We start from the raw sequence: 21,122 nt of genomic DNA, 5'->3' as shown, positions 1-21,122 counted from the left end.
GGATTGACCTTGGGGTTCACTTAGACCGCACACGTCGGTAGCACGGTTGGACTCGATGTGATCATATCTGCCTCACAGACGTATGGTTGTTCGCTGATCGTTTCAAGGATTTGGAAAGTCCGAAAAAAAAAAAAAAAAATGCCCCTGACATCAGCTTCACTTTTTAGCAATTAGGTGTCTATCATAACAGTACGCACAAAAACTGAACAGGAACTTTGCCATTCGGGCTAAAAAAAATTAAAGTCGCCATTTTGGGACAATTCCGGCGTGATAAAGTGACGCTAATTTGGCAAATTTTATTTGCCTATACTAGCGATCGCGCCTGGCGTCAAAGCCATCAAGTAGCCATTTTGGGCCAGTTCCGGCGTGACAAAGTGACGCTAATTTGGCAAATTTTATTTGCCTACGCTAGCGATCGCGAATGGCGCCTGGCGTCAAAGTTTGACTATTCCGAAGAATGGCCATGATAAAAGGGGGTGCGAGGGCACATGAATCGCTGCTCGCAGCTGTAATGACTCGTTTCCTGTCTCTGGTTGGCTTCTTCATCCAGACGCTTCCTTCGCCTACTGCCGCTTTGCTCTTCCAAATTGCTAGGTTATAACGTTAACCCAGTCAACATTAAGATTGTGGGGGAGGAAAAGCGCACTGGGCATAAATGTTCAGAGCTTGGCAGCTGTGTGCCGCCTGACAGGAAGTGGCCAGTCACAGACAGCTTTGTGTGTTTGTGTGTGTGTGTGCGTGCTTTTTTTTTTCCAAGGCTTCCATGTCAGCACGGGACCTTCAAACTGTGCGTGTGCGTTTGTTTTTGCAGTCGGGCAGCTGTCCGTGGTGGTCTTGGCAAGCCACCCTCACTCTCTCACGCGCACGCGCACGCACGCACGCACGCACGCACACGGACGGGCCCACTGTCACGGTCAGATTGTAGCGTTTATGTGTCGGCCCTTTGTCTGCTCACTCTTTATTAGCGTGACAACACCAGCTTGTTTAATTGCCTAAATTGGAATGCGTCACATGCGGCTACATTTATAGATCTTTGTTTTGCTGGTTGGCTATGGCGTGAAATCTAAGAAGGAAAAAAAAAAAAAAAAAAACGATTTTTGCTGGAAAAACATTTGTACTTGTACATTTTGATTTGATGAATGTTTGTAATAATTTTCCGATTTTTTTGTAGTTGTTTTGACTTGAGATCAAATACTTGATGATGTATGTTTAGTGCTACTCCCAGCTGAAGTTGTCGGTCAAAAAAGCCAAAGAGAATTGTGTTTTTAAAACAACCACAAAGCCTGCGCTAGCTTAATGCTAACACACAACGGGGAAAGGCCGTACATGGGCGTCGATGTGGCAGTCTAACCCTGTAAGCAACAAATATTGGGCCACAAACAGTAAAGGAACACATGTAGACAGTATAACAATACTCGCAGGCATGTATTCTTTACCCTCTGCGAAGCACGACTAATATTAGCGCGGCATACTGAGGAATGAGGAGTGTCTATGTACTGTCTGTTCGCAAGTCTGTATTATACTGCCCCCAGGTGGCCTGAGGTGCGCACACCAGAAGGAGCAGCACAATATCCATTGATTTATATCCAAACTTTCATTCTTTACATTCCATGTACAAAACGACAACGTTATCGAATACATTAGAAATCAGATTTTGAACTGATAGAGAAATAGATACTTTATTTCTTCGTTTTTGGAAGGAACACATCAGTGGAGCAATGTTGCTGTTAGTTTCTCATGTTTACACTGTGCTTTTATACAAAAAGCTGTTGTAACACGGTCAGGTCGTGTAATTCAGCCGCCGTCGCCCCGAGGGTGACGTCCAAGAGGGCAGCGGCGGGACGTCGGGATTATCTAACGGTTTGCCCCCGACGCCCAGATGGCAATCCTGCCACACTCGCTCCCTCCCTCCCTCCCCCCGCCTCTGTCCTCTCATGACCGTCATTACCCAGCCAATTAGATGACCTCCTCACTGCTGTCAAACCAATTAGCTCGCCCACTCTGTGAGGTGGAGCCAATTAAAAATGTTGACAGAACGACAAGAGCCCTGTTGAGACTCCGGATACTCACTGGAATTGCTTTTATTTGGATACAATTGGGAATTTTCAGAAGGGCGTGACTCTTAAAACTTGCCTGTTAGGCCGCATGTCAAATTGAACCACTAAAAAAAATCTGGAAAATGTTTGAAAAGTGGATTGAAAGGGAAGTCAACCCAAACCTCTTTTTTTTTTTCAAGAATATGTTCTATGCAAGCCCACTAGTTGAAACAAGGCATTCTGATCACTATTAATTTAATCCACCCGTTTTTAGCCATCTCAGGGGGCGGCCATTTTGTCATTTCTGTTGACTGAAAATGACATCACAACTACCCAGGGCTCAGGTAACAACCAATCATGGCTCAGCTTTAGAAGACAGGCAAGCTGTGATTGGTCGTTACACGAGCCCTGAGCAGTTGTGATGTCATTTTCCGTCGACAGAAATGACAAAATGGCCGCCCCTTGAGATGGCTAAAAACGGGTGGATTAAATTAATATTTATCAGAATGCCTTGTTTCAACTAGTGGGCCTGCTGGGAACATATTCTTGAAAAAAAAGATGTTTGGGTTGATTTCTCTTTAAGACTTCCTAAAGTTATTGTGTATTTTTAGATTTTTAATACTACTTCCATTTATGTACATGGAATCAGTGTTGCATAGTATACCGAATACCTGCATGCAGTTTGGCAGATAGTGAGCACCGCCCCCCCCCCCAACCCAAATGTATGTGTCTAATGACACACACAATGTAGCTCTTTGATAGCCGCTAACATAACTGACGCTGGACTCCATAATACAGAGAGGCTATGTTGTGCTAAAGCTAACATCATACATACAGTGTCGTTTTTGTTCCTAGCGCAGCATCAGCGACTTGCTTCACACTCGGCTTATTTTTACCCCGCGTTAGCACTTGTTCGTTCTTTCCCGCTTTCCTTCGTTCGCGCCTCGTCTCCTCTGCCCTTCCCCGCTGTCTTGTACCCTTTTGTTGTTTTTTCTTTGAGCTTCTGTTTGGCGAGCTCCAGCTGACATAGTTGAAATTCCAGCTGCAGGAGGGATGCGGAGATGCTGCTGCTGAGAGGCATGGAACCCTCCCTCTCCTCCTCCACTGGCAAAAAACACACAGCACTGGAAGCCAGTCAGGAAGTGCGCACTCTTGACTTTTATCTACCATATCTGGCAGTCGTCTATGTGTCTGGCGTTAAGCAACGAAGTGTTTATGTGAGCCTTGAAAACTGCTACAACCGAGGACATGTTAAACCGCAAAGAACTGGCTAACGCTTCGGACGCTGATTTCTGCCACTCGCGTTTGAGGTTTACTGTCAAATTAAACAAAACGAAGAGAATTACAAATTTTGTATGTACAACAGCTCCCTACGAAAGCCTGCTAGCTTAATGCTAACACGCATGGCAAAATGCCATAGACTGTCGAACGAAGCAAGCATCCATTTGTTATAACCCTTTAGGTAGCAGATATTTGAACGCAAACGGTGTTGAAAGACAATATAACAATACTCGCGGGCATATATTCTTTATCCTCTGCGAGAAACGACTAACATTACCGCAGCTCGCCGAGCCGTTACGGACGTCTTCATGTGACGATGACGACGTGCCGCGTGAATGCAAACGCCACACTTCCTCCATCTGTTTCATGTCGCGTCATGCCGCTCGGCCTGGAAAGCGCAGGCTGGCTAACAACTGCGGCGGGAGATGCTTTTAAAAGACGTTGGATTTGAAGTGCAAACCAGATTCAATTAGGGCCTTGTTTTCTTTTATGATGAGGAAACAAGAGCTCGCCTGATGTCAGCGAGACACTATCATCCCGCCGTCCATTTGCTGTGTCGGGAAGATGAGGCAATTATTGCTGACGGCGATGACGGTCTTGTCTGTAAGTCCGCTTGAATGATTTAACTCTCTTCCAGCTTTGGAATGCAAAGAATGCCTTGCCTATGGATGCGGTGGTAGAAGAGTGGAATGCAAATGAGACAAAGGGAGGAAAGACCAAAGCCAAGGAAATTCACAACATACCAGGGGTCACGTAGTCTGATTATGTGGCGCTGCTGTCACCATGGAGGACCGCCTCAATCTCCAAATATGCCAAAGTACTTCATAGTACCTCACATGTATCCATATGTACCGTATATCGTTTTCACCTTAAAATGGAAATCAACCCAAACTTATTGTTTTTCAAGAATATGTTCCAAGCAGGCCCACTAGTTGAAACACGGCATTTTGATAAATATTGAGTTTGTGGAATAAGAGTCAATCCAGCCGTTTTTAGCCATCTCTAGAGGCGGCCATTTTGTCACTTCTGTCGACAAAAAATGACATCACGGTTGGGCTCAGGTAACGGCCAATCAAAGCTCGGCATCAGAAGACAGTTGAGCCGTGATTGGTCGTTATCTGAGCCCTGAGGGTCTTGTGATGTCATTTTCAGTCGACAGGAGTGACAAAATGGCCGCCCCCGGAGATGGCTGAGGCAATATTAATCAGAATGTTTCAACTAGTGGGCCTGCAAAGAACATATTCTTGACAAAAATATGGTTGGGTTGACTTCCCCTTTAGTGGAAAGAGTGGCATCACAAAATGACCCGTATTCCACTCATTTTTAAACTTTCTGAGAATCCTTTATAAGAATCATCATTTTGCTTTGAACTAAACAACGTAACATTGGCCAAGAGATTTAAGAATAAACATCCACAGCAATCCTGAAGCTTTGCGTTAGCATTGACGTTGCTGCTAATAAGCAAATGCTCATCCCCTTGATTCATCCTGGTGGTTTAGCTTCCTTGCGAGACGTGTGTGCGCGTTTAGAAAATAATCACTCGCGCGCACCCCTGCTATGTTTGGCCTGACTCTCGCCCAACCCGTGGCCAAATGCAGCCCTGTCTTTTTCCCTTTTTTGTGCCTGGCTGCCCGTGCTGACTGTAATGCAGCCGGTCATATATGGGTTAACGCCACTCTGCAAAGCGCACAGCCAATCAGAGAGCAGAGGACGCCCCAGCGGCTGCTGAGTTCGGTCTCGGCGGCCATGCGCGCGCACGCCATGGATGCTTTGGCTTATTGGCTGTCTGTCTGACTTGCTGTCTTGTCTGTACGTCTTGAGCCGCCTCCCCTTTAATCTATTTGTCTGCCCAAAGCCTTAAGTTTACTTTATCAGCAGGAACAGCAAGGAAGTTAATATCTGGGATTTTTCCAGCCGCCTGCTAAAGAACTAAATCCTTATTTTGTCGCCCGGTGTGCCCCGGGGGGGGGGGGGGGTGGAGTTCACTTCGCGCAGCGTCAACACTTGGATGGCATTTTGTCGTCTGCCATGTCCTCATGAAGACATGTATCATGCTTTTGTTTTGTTTTTTATTTCAATTTGGAACAATTCTTATTATTACTAACCCTCCAGTTACATTACAGGTCAAACGGACCTATTTATATGTTTAAAAAAAAAAGTTACAGAAAAAGCAAACATAACAGGAGGGGTAATACCTCTCCCTCCCTTGCCATACTACAGATTTTCTTTCTATTTGGTGAAAATTTTGAATCAGGCCTATTAACATTTTTTTTTTCTTTTTTTGAACCTTAAGTGTCATGGAATGTGCATGGGTCCCATTCCTTTGCATTTTTTTTTTTTCCGCCACACAAGCTCAGCTCGTCGCCCTCCTTGCTCTGACAGGATTACAGCCTCCACTTTTTAATTAAGGGGTTAAATAGACCCCCCACCATGTACTCCTGAAGGGCCCACGTGCTTGTCTGTGGTGTGAGGCAGGTCATGTGACTGCTAATTCAACCCATTAAAAAGAGCCCGTCTCTGATTAGCATTAATAGCGTTGGGCATGGGGGGGGGGAGGGGTGATCAAAAGAGTAATTAACGCAGCTGCCAAACTGAGACAACAAGATCTGTTTTATTTAGAATTGAAATTGTTAGCAGCTTGTTGCTACTTGAGTGCAAGTTGTGCGCATCCTTCCGTCAAGACCGCTTCATTTAAATGTAAAAAGTAGTAGTACTTTATTTTGAATGAATGAATTGCTTTCCCCGTGATTAAACGCGTCACATACACCACTGACACTAAATTAAAATTAAATTTAAAAAAATTGCGTACACAATATAACATTCATATATTTGCCTTTGATGGTAGAAAGACGACCCCCCCCCCCCCAAAAAAAAAAAAAAAATCCCAACACAATTAAAAACCGGAAAAATAATTGCCAGCCAAATAAGACACCATCCATTTATTATGCATCCCCATCGCATGACCGCCATTTATTTTACGATGATGTAACCTAATTGACTCGTAGCTCTATTCGAGGACGACCCTCTTGTTGATGAAAATGTGCTTGAGTCTACATTGGTGACCCATATATGAGGGTCAACTTGCTGCAAGTGTGTGGGGGAGGAGATGGCTGCCTGGAAATGTGTGGTGGCTGCCCTCACGCGTGTTGTCATGCATGTACGTGTGCATGCCTGCGCCTGCGCTTTCCGCCATGTGCGGTGCACAACATGACAGGAGGCCACTTTTAGAACAAAAGAAAATGAAATGATATCATGTCAACATTCCAACGTTATGGGTCAGTGCTATTAATAAATGAAAATTCCCAAAACAAAGGTTGCTTTTTAGAAAGAGCTTTGATCTGAATATTTTTTTTCTTTTTTTTTCTTTTTTTTTTTTTTTTTTAAAGCTTTGATCTGAAGTGGTGGCTGGTGTTCTTGCTAATTCCCGCACATGTGCAAACGGCCACTTCGGATGGCACTCCGCAAGGAATGCGGACCCTCGTGAAGGTTCCCGAAGGCTCACCGAAACGCGTTTGACGCCGGCGATAACGTTCTGTCGTCACGCATGCCACCTCGGGCGACACGCGTGTAAATCAAGTCGGGTCGGAGCTACGTTGTTTATGGACGCGAGGAAGTATTTCAAAGAGAATAGATTCCGAGTGACTGTGAACAATTGTATCTTTGATGAGGTCATCTGTGGTCAAAGATAGACTCGGCGGCCGGCGCACTTCCAACCGCTTTGGTGAACAAACTGTAAGGAATCCAGCGCACAAAAAACACATTCATAGGCGAGCTGCCCATGGCCACAACTCGCGCTGAGTCACTCAATATGCAGACTGGCGAGTTACTGATGCGCTGACGCCCACATCACTCACCGGGCCAGGCGCCTACTTTTAAAATTCATACACACTCAAACTTCAAAACGGGTCCGTTTGACCCGCAACGTAGCAGGAGGGTCTCGCATGCACATTAATCATACAAAATACATTTGTATCCGATTACTCGATAGGATGAATATTCCAAAATTATACTCAATAGATGCAGCCCTGCTCTGCACAATCCCCTCCTCGTGATTTCAGCATGGGTGTTAACGACGACTGTGATGGATTGACATTTGAAATATTTTTCTCACCAGAAATCCCAAGGCCACAGTGCAGAGGAGCAACAAGAAGGTGAACAACGACCCCACGCTGCGCATCCAGAACCTTTCCATTCTCATCAGGCAGATCAAAGCCTACTATCAGGTAGGGAAAAAAAAAAAATCACATTTGAGTTTTCAGGCACCAACGTGTTGTCATCAAACATTATAAACCAATGACCAAAAAGGACACTTTTTTTTTTTTTTTTCCTCCCCCGAGCTTTGTTGAGCTTTATTTTGATGTTTTACAATGCGATACCATGGCGTGGCAGTCGCAGCTTTCCCACACTCGAGAAAGTGACCCATATCCTCGGGGGCCGTGCCGAGGCTGCGCAAAGGTCACTTGCTCATCGTTGCAAATGCACGCTTTCACATAAAGAAAGAGCAAGGAGGCGCAAGCTGCATCCTCTTACGTTAAACGAAGACACAATGTAGCCCACACGTTTTTGTGTGTTGAATTGGGGTGGAACAAGGCGTATATGTGTGTGCACGATGAATATGAAATATAGTTGGAATTAGTGTACAAGATTCACAAAGAAAAGGGATAGATTAGACATTTCTGCCCCCCTTTTAGCCCCTTGTGTTGTGATCAATGCATTTCAAATCCCAAGTGTTCAAAACAATTTGAAAAAAAAATATACAAAGAAAATAATACAAATGAAAACAATAGTGCCAGTCATAGATGTTGGCAAAGAAGCTAACATTTTTTGACGTGAATAAAATACTGGTTTCAAACACATTTCAAAACGAGTCAATTTCACCCACAACACAAAAAAATAATACAAATGAAAACAATAGTGCCAGTCATAGCTGTTGGCAAAGAAGCTAACATTTTTTGACGTGAATAAAATACTGGTTTCAAACGCATTTCAAAACGAGTCAATTTGACCCACAATACAAAAAAATAATAAAAATGAAAACAATAGTGCCAGTCATAGCTGTTAGCAAAGAAGCTAACATTTTTTGACGTGAATAAAATATTAATTGCAAACACATTTCAAAACGCGTCAATTTGACCCACAATACAACAGGAGGCACTTTGTAAAGTGCAGCTATCAGAAACATACGCAGGCATGTTTTCTCCAACTTATTTTTACATGAATAAAATGTTTTTTTTCTAGCTTTTTTTAGCCATTTCAATTCAAATGGGCCAATTTGACTCACTACATATCAGGGTGTTTTGGTGTGTCTCCTGAAAATACTTTAATCCATGTACTGTAGCTATCGCTAACAAATATATATTATCCAACATTTATTTTTCCTCGTCAACTTCAAACGGGTCAATTTGACCCCACAACCATAGCTTGAGGGTTCAGTAGGTATGTCCCTCAAAACTACTTTTGTCCATATACTGTGAAATCATCAGACATCAGTTCTAGCCAACGGCTACAGCTACCTTTACACCTGTAAAAATGGGTCAATTTGACCCGCCATGTAAGAGGATTGATTTCTACCCTTGAATCCCAAACCTCTTCGTAATCACGACCAGATCTGTTTAGGCAACTAACCAGTCGCTCTCCAAGAACTCCGCTAACGGTCAAGATATGAGTTAAAGCCATATTCCGCCTTTAGTCTGTTTGTTTACTTTTTTCTTCACCAGTGAGGAGCTCAAAGGAGACTAGAAAGATTGTTTCTTTTAACACCTCCGCTTGGTTAATCTCTTTTGAGTGTTTGTTGCTTAACAAGGGACACTGCAAGCAAACAATGAGCCTCGTTCGTCTGTCGGCGCCGCTCGGTTTAATCCTTTCTGCTCATCTGGCGGCTCGCCGGATTTTAACCATGCGACCACTTACTTGCGTCTGCAAGCTCGGCTTCACAGGGACCACCGGCAGGTTAAAATCCCGCCCCGCCCCAAAGCAGCACTTCTGGAACTGTCGAATTTGGTTCTTCGTGGTATGCGTAGTTGAGCCCAAAGGAAATGATCGCGTGGTACATTTAATGAACCAGGGCTTGTGGTTGGTGTACAAGACCGTACACAACACAATACAAGTTGCTCTAATGTAAGATGGAAATGCAAAGTACTATATATAATACACACTCTGCCCAACTCATCTTTGCGGGGACGTGACTTTTGAGTCATGAGACCATTGTGCTTGTTAAAACCGTGAAACACTCGTTGGAAAGAACTCACATTTCGATCTCTGCTCACCATACATACCATCACCCGCACTCGCCGTCCCAGCATTTTTATTGACCTCTTTATTCCCCAAAAGTCCACAATGCTTTTTGGTGGAGCGCCTCTTCAATGAATTATAAAACTCTTGTTTTCCGTTGCTGCTCAAATTGACCCATTAAAAAAAACAAAACAAAAAACATTCTGGAAAAAAATATATTTGGGTTGACTTCCACTTTAAAATGTTAAAAAAGAAAAAAAAAAAAAAAGCTAGGTGTAAGTAAGGATCTGCTAACTTTTTAAAAAATGTTTTTGCTGACTAAGCATGCTGGCTGTCAAAGTGACCCGTGAACATTTTTGGTGTGCCAAAGAAAAACCAGGCGGGTTAGAGCCTGCACATGGACTTCCGTCGATTCTTGGCATGTAACGCGACATGTATTGTTACAGCTCAGGGACGTTTGGTACGATTCCGAAAAATACCTCAAAGATTGCATTCAAAATAAATTTGACCTTCCGATAGAATTTTCCAGTGTCTCTTCTTATCTGGACCACTAAGCCAAGTTCTGCTTTCCTGTGGTGATTTTGCTCCCTCACCAGTTTTTCCCATTTCCCGAGCCGCATGGCTGCAGACGCGCCCCTTCTGCTCTACAAGTTAATGGGCTTAACAGGCTTGCACTTTACTGTGCTGCTCAGCATTCTGAGCCCACTCCTGTCTGCTGCCTACTTCGTATGCTCCAATGCCTTCTCCGCTTCTTGATCTTGTTTTTCAATTTCCGTGTTGATCTTTGATGGCCAGCGCCCCCGTCCTTCGCGTTAATGTCCAGGAATGCGCACATAGGCAAAATGTGCGCTCTTTCTCTGAAAAAAAATTGATTGGATAAGACTCTATCCATTGGTGTCGGGAGGAAAAACTAATTCATTAACCCCGTTGGAAGCACTCAAGGCAGACACTTGTAGACCTTCCCGAGACCCTCGTTGTCCCGACCCTCCCCCATTTCCTGCATGCCTCTGCTCTGCCCCTTCGCTCCCATAAAAAAACAACCGTACCCTACTGCATATTTATGCCCTCGTCAGTGTCTAGGGATCCAGATGCAATGCGTACAGAAATCCCAATATTTTGGATTCTAAATGACAAATGTTGTTTTTTTTTTGTTTTTTTTTCTGGCCTTAAAGTGGAAATCAACCCAACATTTTTTTCAAGATTATGTTCTATGCAAGCCCACTAGTTGAAAATGCATTCTGAGAAATATTGCGTTTGTGGAATAAGTGTTAATCCACCCGTTTTTAGACATCTCTGGGGGCGGCCATTTTGTCACTTCTGTCGACTGAACATAACATCACAGCTACTCAGGGCTCAGATAGACCAATCACGGCTCGCCCGTTTTCGGAAGCTGAGCCCCGTTTGGCCGTTACCTGAGCCCCGCACAACTGTGATGCCATTTTCAGTCGACAGAAGTAACAAAATGGCTGCTCCCAGAGATGGTTAACATTTTAATTGTATTAGAGGATGTGTGGGTTCAAAGTTTTTAGGTTCAGTTTGAGCAGATTGCGTAGGAGGGCTTCAACGTCTGGACGAGCTTTTTCACGCTCGAAATAAGAGTGTGGTCTCACATAGTCGTGTTTGAGCTGCAGAGCGGAGGTTCCATCTCTTTTCCGTGTCAGGGCCAAATATAAGCTGGGCCACGTTTTAATTTAGCGGCCTCGGTTTTGGCTTACTCCGGGGGCGTGTGATTATGCAGCTGTGGCCAGCTGAACTACATTCTTGTCTGCTTTTTTTTTTTTTTTTTTTTTGTGGTTTTTCTCATGAATCCCTTCCTCCGATTTCTTCAAACTGGGTTCCTGTGACACATGTTCCATCCATCATTGCATCTTGCTGTGTTGCAAGTTGGTTGGATCTGTGGTTTAAATTTGGTGTAGATGTTGCTTTGGGGAAATAAAAGGGGGGCTTTATTGTTGTGGCCACCTCTTTGCTTTGCTGTGTGGTGTCCAAGCTTTGGAGCAGACTGAACATGAAAATGATTTTTTTGGGGGGGGGGGGTACATTCTCTTGGCACTAGAGTCATTTGTTTTGTTTGTACTCCGAAGTACTCTTTTGATTGCTACATAATACCAGTCCCTTTTATTTATTATTTATTTGCTGGCTCTTGTATGATGCTTGTTAGTAAATTGCCATCCTGCCACAAGATGGATGACTCCCAGCAGCTTGGTCAACCGTGAGTTGTGGATTCTGTGAAGCATTTTTTTTTCTCTGAGAAGCGAACTTGAAACAGTTTAAACTACAAAGTTAAAAAAAAAAGTACCGTAGAGAAAAGGACTACAAGAAAATAAGACCACAAGACAACAGAATAAGCAAATAGGAGAATCCCAAAAAATGTGTTTTTAGGTTACACACGTTCGGGTCACGTTGGGTACGCTAACAACAAAAACTGCACATTGCAGTCTTGTCGTTTTGCTGGAGTGATCTTTCTTTACTACCTCCTACTGGTTGGGAGGTGTAGTGCAGTTGATTTTGTCACTTGTTTGGTTTCCCTCCGTGCTATCGGCCTGATTTGCATGACGCGCTGGCCGCTTGGACAGCAATAAGCGACGGGAACCTTTTAATTCCTTAAATGAAGTATGAGGAAGCACAAGTTCCAGGTGCATGATGCCGTCATGAAAGCAAAAAGGCAAGATTAGCGTCGATATAACGCCGCAGTTCTCATTCCTATGCGGTTGCTTCTTTCTCAAACACATCCTGCTAATTTCCTTCCCAAAAATGTTTCCCTGCACGTGTGTGAAGCAACCTAAGTGCTAGCTGATGTATGCAATAACAAGGTCTGCCATCGCTTTTACTGACCTCACAAAGATGCTCTGTTCACGTTTGTGGGGGGGAAAAGGGTGGCGGAAAAAAAAAGAAAAGAAAACAAGGCTCCCTCACATTCTCTTCATGCGCCCTTCTGTAGTTCTGCACTGCATGCATGGTTGAGGCAAAATTACAACCTTGTTATTGCTGCCGTTAGTCGCCAGTAGTTATTTTTGAGATGAACTCGGTCACAACATACACATTCTAATCAAGCCTGGAATTCCCCCCACGCTGACTCGCTTCTTTGGGCGAGTCACGAGTAAATGGGTTTATTAGGGCATGTGCTCATGTGTGCATGTTGCCGCGGGGCAAATGTGCGCGTTGCCGTGCACGCTCGCGTGCTCCTCACCGGGGTTGCCGTCGAAAACAACGATGGGACTTGGATTGAGTTAGCCGCCAACGCTTGACTCTGGAGGTGTTTTTACCGATTATTAGTAGTTAAGGAGGCCGATAACCGATATTTGGTGGCCATATTCATTTTCAGCAAAAAGGAAAATATTGGCATCAAAATGAAAAATACAACTCTTAACTTTAAGCTTATGTTAATTTTTTTTTTCAGATTTGCAAAATGTTGATAATTATCATGCATTTTTGCCACTATACATCTTTGTAGTACAATTATAACAAAAAGGAAGCTCCCAGGGTCATCAGCATGTCTTACAAAGTCAAATGAAAACTTAAACAATAGCTCCCTATGTTTTCGACAGTAAAGAAAGTTCTCCAAAATTTCCAAATGACAGAAATGTTCAAATGTCACTCATCTTTGTTTTGATTGCAAACAAAAACACAAAGGTGCAGAATGTTGCCAGTGTCAGTAGAATCTCTTTTAAAGTAAACTGAAATTGACAAAAATAGTACCTTGAATTTAACACAGTTTTAGATGGATCGGCCATCAGATTTAAAAAAAAAAAATAATAATAATAATAATAATTAAAAAAAAAAAGTCTGATACCTATATTCGGCATTTTGATGAATATCGGCGCCGATAATCGGCCTGGCCGATACTCGGTCTATCCCTAGTACAGATATGAAGGTTGAAAACGGCGCGCAATGAGCGAGTTTACATAGCGGCGTAAAAATTCGTGGTCACGTGTCAAACGGAATCACGCTCGGGTATTCAGTTTGTCATTGGATTGTTATAGATTTATTGGCTACAAGTGATTTTCAAACAAGTATTTACTGTAAATATGACTTCACTGCTGTTAGCTTAGCTTGGTGACAGACTACAGCAATTGTGTTCGGCCCTTATGCCAAATGTATCCGGATCAGACTCTAATTTTACATAATAACAATTTGATGGACCAGATAACGGAAGACGGCTGCAACTTTAGTGTGAAAAAAGGAGAGCCCAGAGCGGCTAATGATGAGGAGGATTTCAGTGAGTGGGCGGATGGTATCAGGATTCCCCCGGTCCACCTGCCCCCTCCACCTCGGTGAGCAGCAGCTTGTTCGGCCTTGAGGGGTGTGGAGGGAGGACGTCATAAAAAGCTCTTTGGCTGACAGATCTCGCCAGAGAACAAAAGAAACGGGCCGCTAACGGCTTGTTTTCGCTGCCTCCTTACCGACAACATCAAATCTGCTCCATCTGGACCACTCGGGACCTCCCGTCTGCTGCTCTTTTCCGTGGTCACGCCCACCACAACTTGTTCAGTAGTTGGGCGCATTTCAAGGAGACGTGAAATGCATTTATTTCGCAGCGTAAAACAGTTTCCAGATGTTTGTGACATACTTGAATTACCCAAGGGTGAAGAATTCTAACGCGCAATACACCGCATTATTTAACGTGCCATGGAAATGAGCTGATACTCAAAATCAAGTGACTGACTATGGTGCAAAAAAAAAAAAAAAACGTGATTGTGACAACCCTTTTTTGTCGACCGAAGACAGAGCTAGGGCGTTGCGACCAGGCAAGCGGCTTCTACTTGCGGAAGTGGAGCGCAAAAACAAGCGCGCCAGTAACAGCACTTTAATTCATGGAGTGAAGCCTGGGAAGGTGGGGGGGGGGGGCAGAAGTACTTGTTGTGACAGGAAAAGCATTTTCACTCGTGGAGGCACCGCTTCATTCACGAAACCTCATACACTTGGCAATGACCCACCCGCCGCGTCAGCACTTTCACTGAGTAGCGTATCGCATAGCGTAGTTGCTTGAAAGTGGCAGACCTTATCCCAGTCTAGCTATTTTGTCAGCAAGTCAAACCGTGTTGTCATAATTTTGCCCAATTCAGAACGGTTTGTACACACACACACATTTTTAAAAATAGGCAGCTGATTTAAAAATGAACTTGTTGTTTAATTTCACATTCACTGTATGGGGAGGCAGTTGGATGCAAGCAATTAAAAAGTCCTTTTTTTTTTTTTTTTTTTTTTTTCCCCCCCCCTTAATATGCCCCTTGCCCATCCTGGTTCTTTGTTGTGCGTCCAACAGCAACACTGCCTTTTGTGTAAGTGATTGTGAGATCAATGTCAAGTGGGTTCTCCGTGGAAGTGTTTGTGTGTATCTGGACAAAAAGAGGAAGTGCCTTTCTTCCCTTTGTTGGTGGTGGTGATGGAGTTTGCAGAGAGAGAGTACCCCAGAGAGATGTGCGTGCGTGTGTTTGCACATGTATTGTACTGTACTGTATGCATTAGAGCCTGCAGAGCTTAATACGCCCCATCTTTTCACCCCCCGTTTCCATGGCAACGGAGCTCCACGGGGCTACAGAATGGGTGTGATTCATGCTTGTGAGGGTTCAGGCGCGCGCACTCGCAAACGCGCACACGCGAGGAGCGGCACAATTAGCCTCCCTGTCAAAGCTGCACACCGTTAGCGGAAGTGGGCGGAAAGGTGGGGGGGGGGGGGGGGTGGTATGTGTGTAAAGCAGACAGGGCTCCCTGTGAAACGGAAACAGTGGCGAACCTGTCCACTGGCACATTTCATAGCACAGACATCCACACATGCAGGTTCTATCGGAAAAAACACACTTTTGTCATTTTGAGGGATCCCGGCGCCGGTTTTACTGATCGAGATGAATTGGGCGTATCGTGACAGGACGCATGAAAAAGTGTCAAGGGCACACAAGCCAGAAATGTAATGCAATGTCGGCCATTTTAGGTTGAGGCACCCATTTTGGGTGAATTTCAGAGCTCGGACTCCAACGAGGGAGTTGCGTGCCGTCAAAATTTGAGCATTTTAAGGATAATGAAGACGTCGCCTTGACAAAATTCATTTGTGGACTTCCTCCAACATAATGACTGTCACACCTTGGGGCTAGCACCTCTCTCTTGAGCACACGTACACAAAGTCTCAATATAAGGACGCATTCCTTATATGGAACCGTAAGTCATCTCGAAGCAGTCATTGCAGCCAAATTCCAATGCTCGTATTTTGACAAATGCCTGCAAGGGCATTTGCCCTAATGAGCTTCAATCTGAAGACGCTACATTGCTTCTCTTATTTGCCTATGCCAGCAAATGTGGGCGGGTCACGGCAAGTTTGGTCATTATTTTGAGGATTTGCCATGAAAAATGGCGGGGCTGCTTGTAGCGTCAATTCTTACGACAAAAATGTTTTGGTTTTTTTTTATAGTGTTGTGACTAACTGTGCTAACATGTCATTTGAAACATTGCCCGTAACAGTCCCTGATAGTTTTGCGCGTTTTACATTATTTTCATTCCTCATACTGCGGAAAATTTACTTCAAATGTGAATAACTGAATTGTCAAACATGCTAGCAGAATCAGATTGATGAAAAATGACTGCGGTAAATGAACCAGTCAAACTCTGCTTATTATTATTATTTTTTTTTTAAACTCACATTATACACATGATTATACCACACGCACCGCAGTAGGGGAATCCCTTTTCTACCGCAGTACATGGACGGAGACAAAAGCGCCTCCCTGCATTCTCACACATTAAATAGATTCCCCCCTCAAAAGGCTGACGGACAAGATGACGCCTGACAATATGTTTGATTGGCTCACCACATTATTTATTATTCGCTATTAAGCCAACCGTAAATCAAGCGAGCCAGTCGGCGCTATTGTGTTGTGATATGCCTCCCCCCCCCCCGCCCCCCCTTGACCCGACACGCCTCTCCGTCAATGCGTCTAAACGTCTCAGTGGGATGGGAGATGAGCCTCAGCGGACGGGCTGTGATTCCTTGCCGGAATCAATAACACGGAAATATATCGTCGGCATGGGGGGGGGGTAGGATGTGGAGGAGGGGTCGTGCATTGAGAGGGTAGTGATGGAATCAAGACTTCATCCTCCCCCTCCTCCTCCTTCTCTCCGCTGTGTTTGTCTTTGCGGCTCCCTCCCCTGGCTTTAATAGACACCATCACTTCATATCCGCTATATAGTGAGTGTGCCATTTTGTAGTGCTGTTAGAATGCGTAGCGGGCGTAGGTTTCTTCCCCCCCCCCATGTACAGTAATGCCCTTAATGTATCCTCAAAAGTAGTCAACAATCGATGGCCACTGGAAAAGAACGTATCCCATGATGCACTGCGGGGATACAGAAACTAATTCATTCCCTGGGTATAGTTTGATTTTTAACACGTGAACAATTGAGTTGTCAAGTCAATATTTACATAGGGCTGTGCAATTAATCGATTAATCAAAATTAAAATGACAATTATTACACTCCACGATTCCAAATTGGAATAATCGTAAAAAACAGTTATTAATATTAATTTAGATCCAACGCACTGTTTTTTTACACAAGGAAATCGTACTTGAATTTATATATTTGCACCTTTTTTTTTTATTTTGTAATAACTAATTTGATAAATTCTTTAGTCAAAAAGGAACTGAATTACATTGATTTGTTTTTATATTTTTTTTTACGTTCAAAGCTTTAGTACCCCAAAATAAATGATTGTTTGAATAATCGTGATTACAATGATGTAATAACTAATTTTACAAATTCTTTAGTCGAAAAGGAACTTAATTACATTGATTTGTTTTTATATTTGTTTTACGTTTCAACATTTTCTTTAGTACCCCAAATTTAAATGATTGAGTAATCGTGATTTCAATCATTACCAAAATAATCAGGATGATTTTTTTCGTAATCGGGCAGTCCAATTACATAGTGCTAATTCACAACAGAAGTCTCAAGACAGGAAGTTGTCAAGGTGGGCTGTGCCATGATGACCGCAAGCTTCTTGGCGTGAACATTTCCTGAAAAAAAAATTGAGCAACACATCACAACATGGATTGACAGGAAGTCCTTTCCCTTTTTTTTTTTTTTTTTTTTTTTTTTCCTGTGTGTGCTTTTCTTTCGCGTTTATTACGGAAGGTCCACTAGCTGACGTTGATCTGGTACATTGCAATCATGCGACGGCAGTGACATTCCCAAAGGATTTTTCATTTGACGAGTGAACAAAAAAGTGATTAGAGAGAAGGGAATGATTCCGAACACAGCCCATGAGAAGGAAGAGTGACATTGCGGCGTGAGGACGGAAGGCGTGCGCGCACGTGCCTCGGCTTTGGTATTAGCAGCGCATCGCCATGACGCCCTCGCTTCTCTCTCTCTCTCTCTCTCTCTCTTTCTTTCTTCCTCCCGCAGTCTCCATGTTTTATGCATGAGAGCCGCTAAACCCGCGCCCCGGATAATCTGAGTGGAATATTAGGCAGCTGTGTTTTAGCTGTCGTATTAGCCCGCCGCTAATCCTCAAAGCGTTTTATTCCTTCCTGCCTTTCACGTTGCAAGTGCACCGGACGAGTTGTGAGGGTGCTGCATCAGGAGACGTATTAGACACTTCATCAATACAAGTCAACCCCATCGGACCTTTGTTATGTTCCTTAAGTACTTGGAACGATCCATTTGAAAAAGCAAATGCACTTTGTGCACCGACCACTTACGAAGGCTACTTAATGGAAAAACGTCCGTGTGCTCTCTGATTGGGTTTGATATCAAATAAAACTATTTTAAACTTTGCTATTCCTGCGTTACATGACGTAGATCAAAAAGCTTGTTCATAATTAATACCGCCCTTCTGTCTAAGATACTTGGATGCATCCGATTGAGTCTCACTCGGGAAAATTCCCTCCTTGAAGTCCTGGAATTTGCTCAAAATGGCTGCTTCGAAGCAAAGAGGTAGACTTCCTGTTCACTTTCAGGCAGAGGTCCCCGAGGCTTTTGGGGGGGGATCGTATCTTTCTGCTGTTGGGCAGAATTCGTAGGGGCAAAAACATTTGTGCCCCAAAGGCCATAGAACTAAAAGAAAAATGGCAGCCAGAACCATAAGTCACATTAAGGAAAATGTGCTTACAAATGTTTGAGACAACTTGTATTGATTTTGTAATTAAAAGCACTACTCTGTATCAAATATAAAATTCCCATTAGAAAGCTACATAGATGATCAAAAAGCACATTTAATTGTGGCACTTTCCAGCATTGTTGCTTCATTCATAGTCGTAAAGGGGACTAATTATATGCTTTGATTATTTGTCATCAATCAATAATGGAATGTGTTGAGAATTCAGTCTGGCTTAATGCTGTGACCTTAAGCCTGGTGACCTGGTGACATTTAACAGAACGCACCCGATCAAAAGATGACAACGTTGCATTGTCCTCATGACACCAAAGGTTTGACCACAATCGCCGCATGATCGTCTTCAACTCGATTTGGGTGGCGTCACTTGAGCAGCAAACACATGCTGCCATTGACGCGAACAGGTGGCACTGTCGACGCTGTCGCTACAGGCGTGGGACAGGTGGTGGTTGGCAAACCCGAAAAGGTCCAATCGGCGCTTTCTCCTGTGCACCGACTCAGCGTTTTCTATAAAGCACAACTGTGTAGAGACATTAGTGCAGGTGGCCTAAGAAAGGCGGCCTTCGTAACTACTAGTCGTGGCCGGTCAAAGAAAAACATTTGAAGATTTTTTTTTTTTTTTTTTTTGAAAAAGCATACACGACTAAAATATTCCATCCATCCGTTATAGCTGCACTGCTTCGGTGCACAAGGAACTGATCCTGCCGCGAAGAGTTCCGTCTATTTCAAGGCTTAGTCAACTTTTTGTTTTATTTATTGCATCACCTATGGCTCAAAGACCTTTGGGGGGGAAAAAAAAAAAAAGATGATGATGTAACCACAGTTGTCAAAGGCTTTTTCTCTGGTCGGGACAGTACTGTGACTATCTATCCCAAGATACGCAAAACTGGAAGGATTTCAGTGGATTCACAAGCTATTGCACCGGTCGCGTGAATCTCACTCAATTCACTTGTGTGTATGTGTAGTAGATATACATATTTGGACATTTGAAAATGAAAAGCTAATTAAAAACAATTCCTTAACGGTTTGGATTTTTGTGGCAACGCGTACCCAATAATCCTGATCTAATTATTTTTGCAATGACGTGTTTTGTGCTGCTACGTAATACTTTTTCATATTTTGATTTTTTTTGTTGTTGTTTTTTTAAATAAGCGAAGGATCAGGAATTACAGTGCACTTTTGGCGCTGCTGACAATGAGTCTGTTTTGAGGGGCGATCCGGTCTCGTGCCAATAAGCCACTGCCCATCCAGCCCCCTCCACTGCGGCGCCAATGCCAAGTACAGTTATTGAACCCTGAGGCTAAAACCGCAAAGTACGTATGAACCCCCCTGTCAAGACCACGGATTGTATTTTCACTCATCGAGGCGGCACTTCGTCACTAACACGAATACGGCATGGGACCATAGAGTACGTGGATTTTATAGATTTTTTTTTGGTCCCCCCCACCACCCCACCCCCCATCCACTTTTTCCATTCTGTGGTCATGGAGTACACTTCTGGCCATACAGCAATTCACAGGTTGCCAAGATGCCAAAAAGAGCGCGGTACCACTCCGCTCTCATGCCAGATTGTCGTCGTCCATCTGTCGCTTGAATGTAAGTGGGGCACAGAGTTCCACTTCTCTTATGCAATCAACTGCTTTTTGTTATTTTTGTTTTATTTCTGTCCCTGTGTCAAATCCTAAAGCCAGGAAACGTTTTAGACACTAACAGAGTGACGTGTGTGTGTGTGTTTGCAAATGTCGCCAATGCATTTCAATGGTAGGAAGTGAACACTCACCCAACTTTTATGACATTTCAGGCATGTTTTTTGTTTTTAATTATTATTTACAATTAGTTTTTCAAAGTTATTTAGTAGGCTATTGTATAAAAGCTTATTGAACGATTACTTTGATCATTTCTTAGCAATACCAACGTCACCGCTACTTTGCACCTAAATGGTATATTTTGACATAATTTGACTGAAAGCGGAAGTCAACCCAAACATATTCTTTTCAAGAATATGTTCCCAGAAGGCCCACTCGTTGAAACACTGCATTCTGATAAATTTTGCGTTTGTGGAATATAAGTTAAGCAGCAAAATGCACTAGTTTTTAGCCATCTCTGGGGGCGGCCATTTTGTCTTCTGTTGACTGAAAATGACATCACAACTGCTCACAACGACCAATCACGGCTGACCTGTTCTCTGAATCTGAGCCACAAAAACTCAAGATACGAGCGCTCTATGTAATTCTGTTATTATTATTATTTTGTTTTACGTCCAACCATACAGTACATTCCTGTCATTTTTCTGAGGTTCGCTTGGGGAGACTGAAACAGACTAATACCATTTCCATTCATTTCAATTGGGAAGGATGATTTGAGACACGAGTGTTTTGAATTACGACCAAAGTTTTTTGGGGGGGGGGGTTTGTTTCTCAGTCGTCCTAGTCTCAATAGTACCTTTACTTCGCAGTACTACCTCACAGATGTGT

General features: G+C 43.5%; 1 protein-coding gene across 6 annotated transcripts in view; it reads left to right on the top strand.

Annotated features, from left to right (window-relative positions):
• The window catches only part of ccdc88ab (coiled-coil and HOOK domain protein 88ab), a 60,229-nt gene that overhangs the window by 2,947 nt on the left and 36,160 nt on the right, over positions 1-21,122 (top strand). For all 6 annotated transcript variants that reach the window (XM_086044775.1, XM_086044774.1, XM_086044773.1 and 3 more), the window contains exon 3: positions 7,432-7,540. In XM_086044775.1, the coding sequence (XP_085900901.1) occupies positions 7,432-7,540 (109 nt within the window). The remainder of the gene's footprint in view (positions 1-7,431; positions 7,541-21,122) is intronic.

This window comes from Filicampus tigris, chromosome 11 (assembly GCF_054856515.1).
Source record: "Filicampus tigris isolate MCC_2025a chromosome 11, RoL_Ftig_1.0, whole genome shotgun sequence".
Lineage (NCBI taxonomy): Eukaryota > Metazoa > Chordata > Actinopteri > Syngnathiformes > Syngnathidae > Filicampus > Filicampus tigris.
This window is presented reverse-complemented; position numbering and strand designations above follow the sequence as displayed.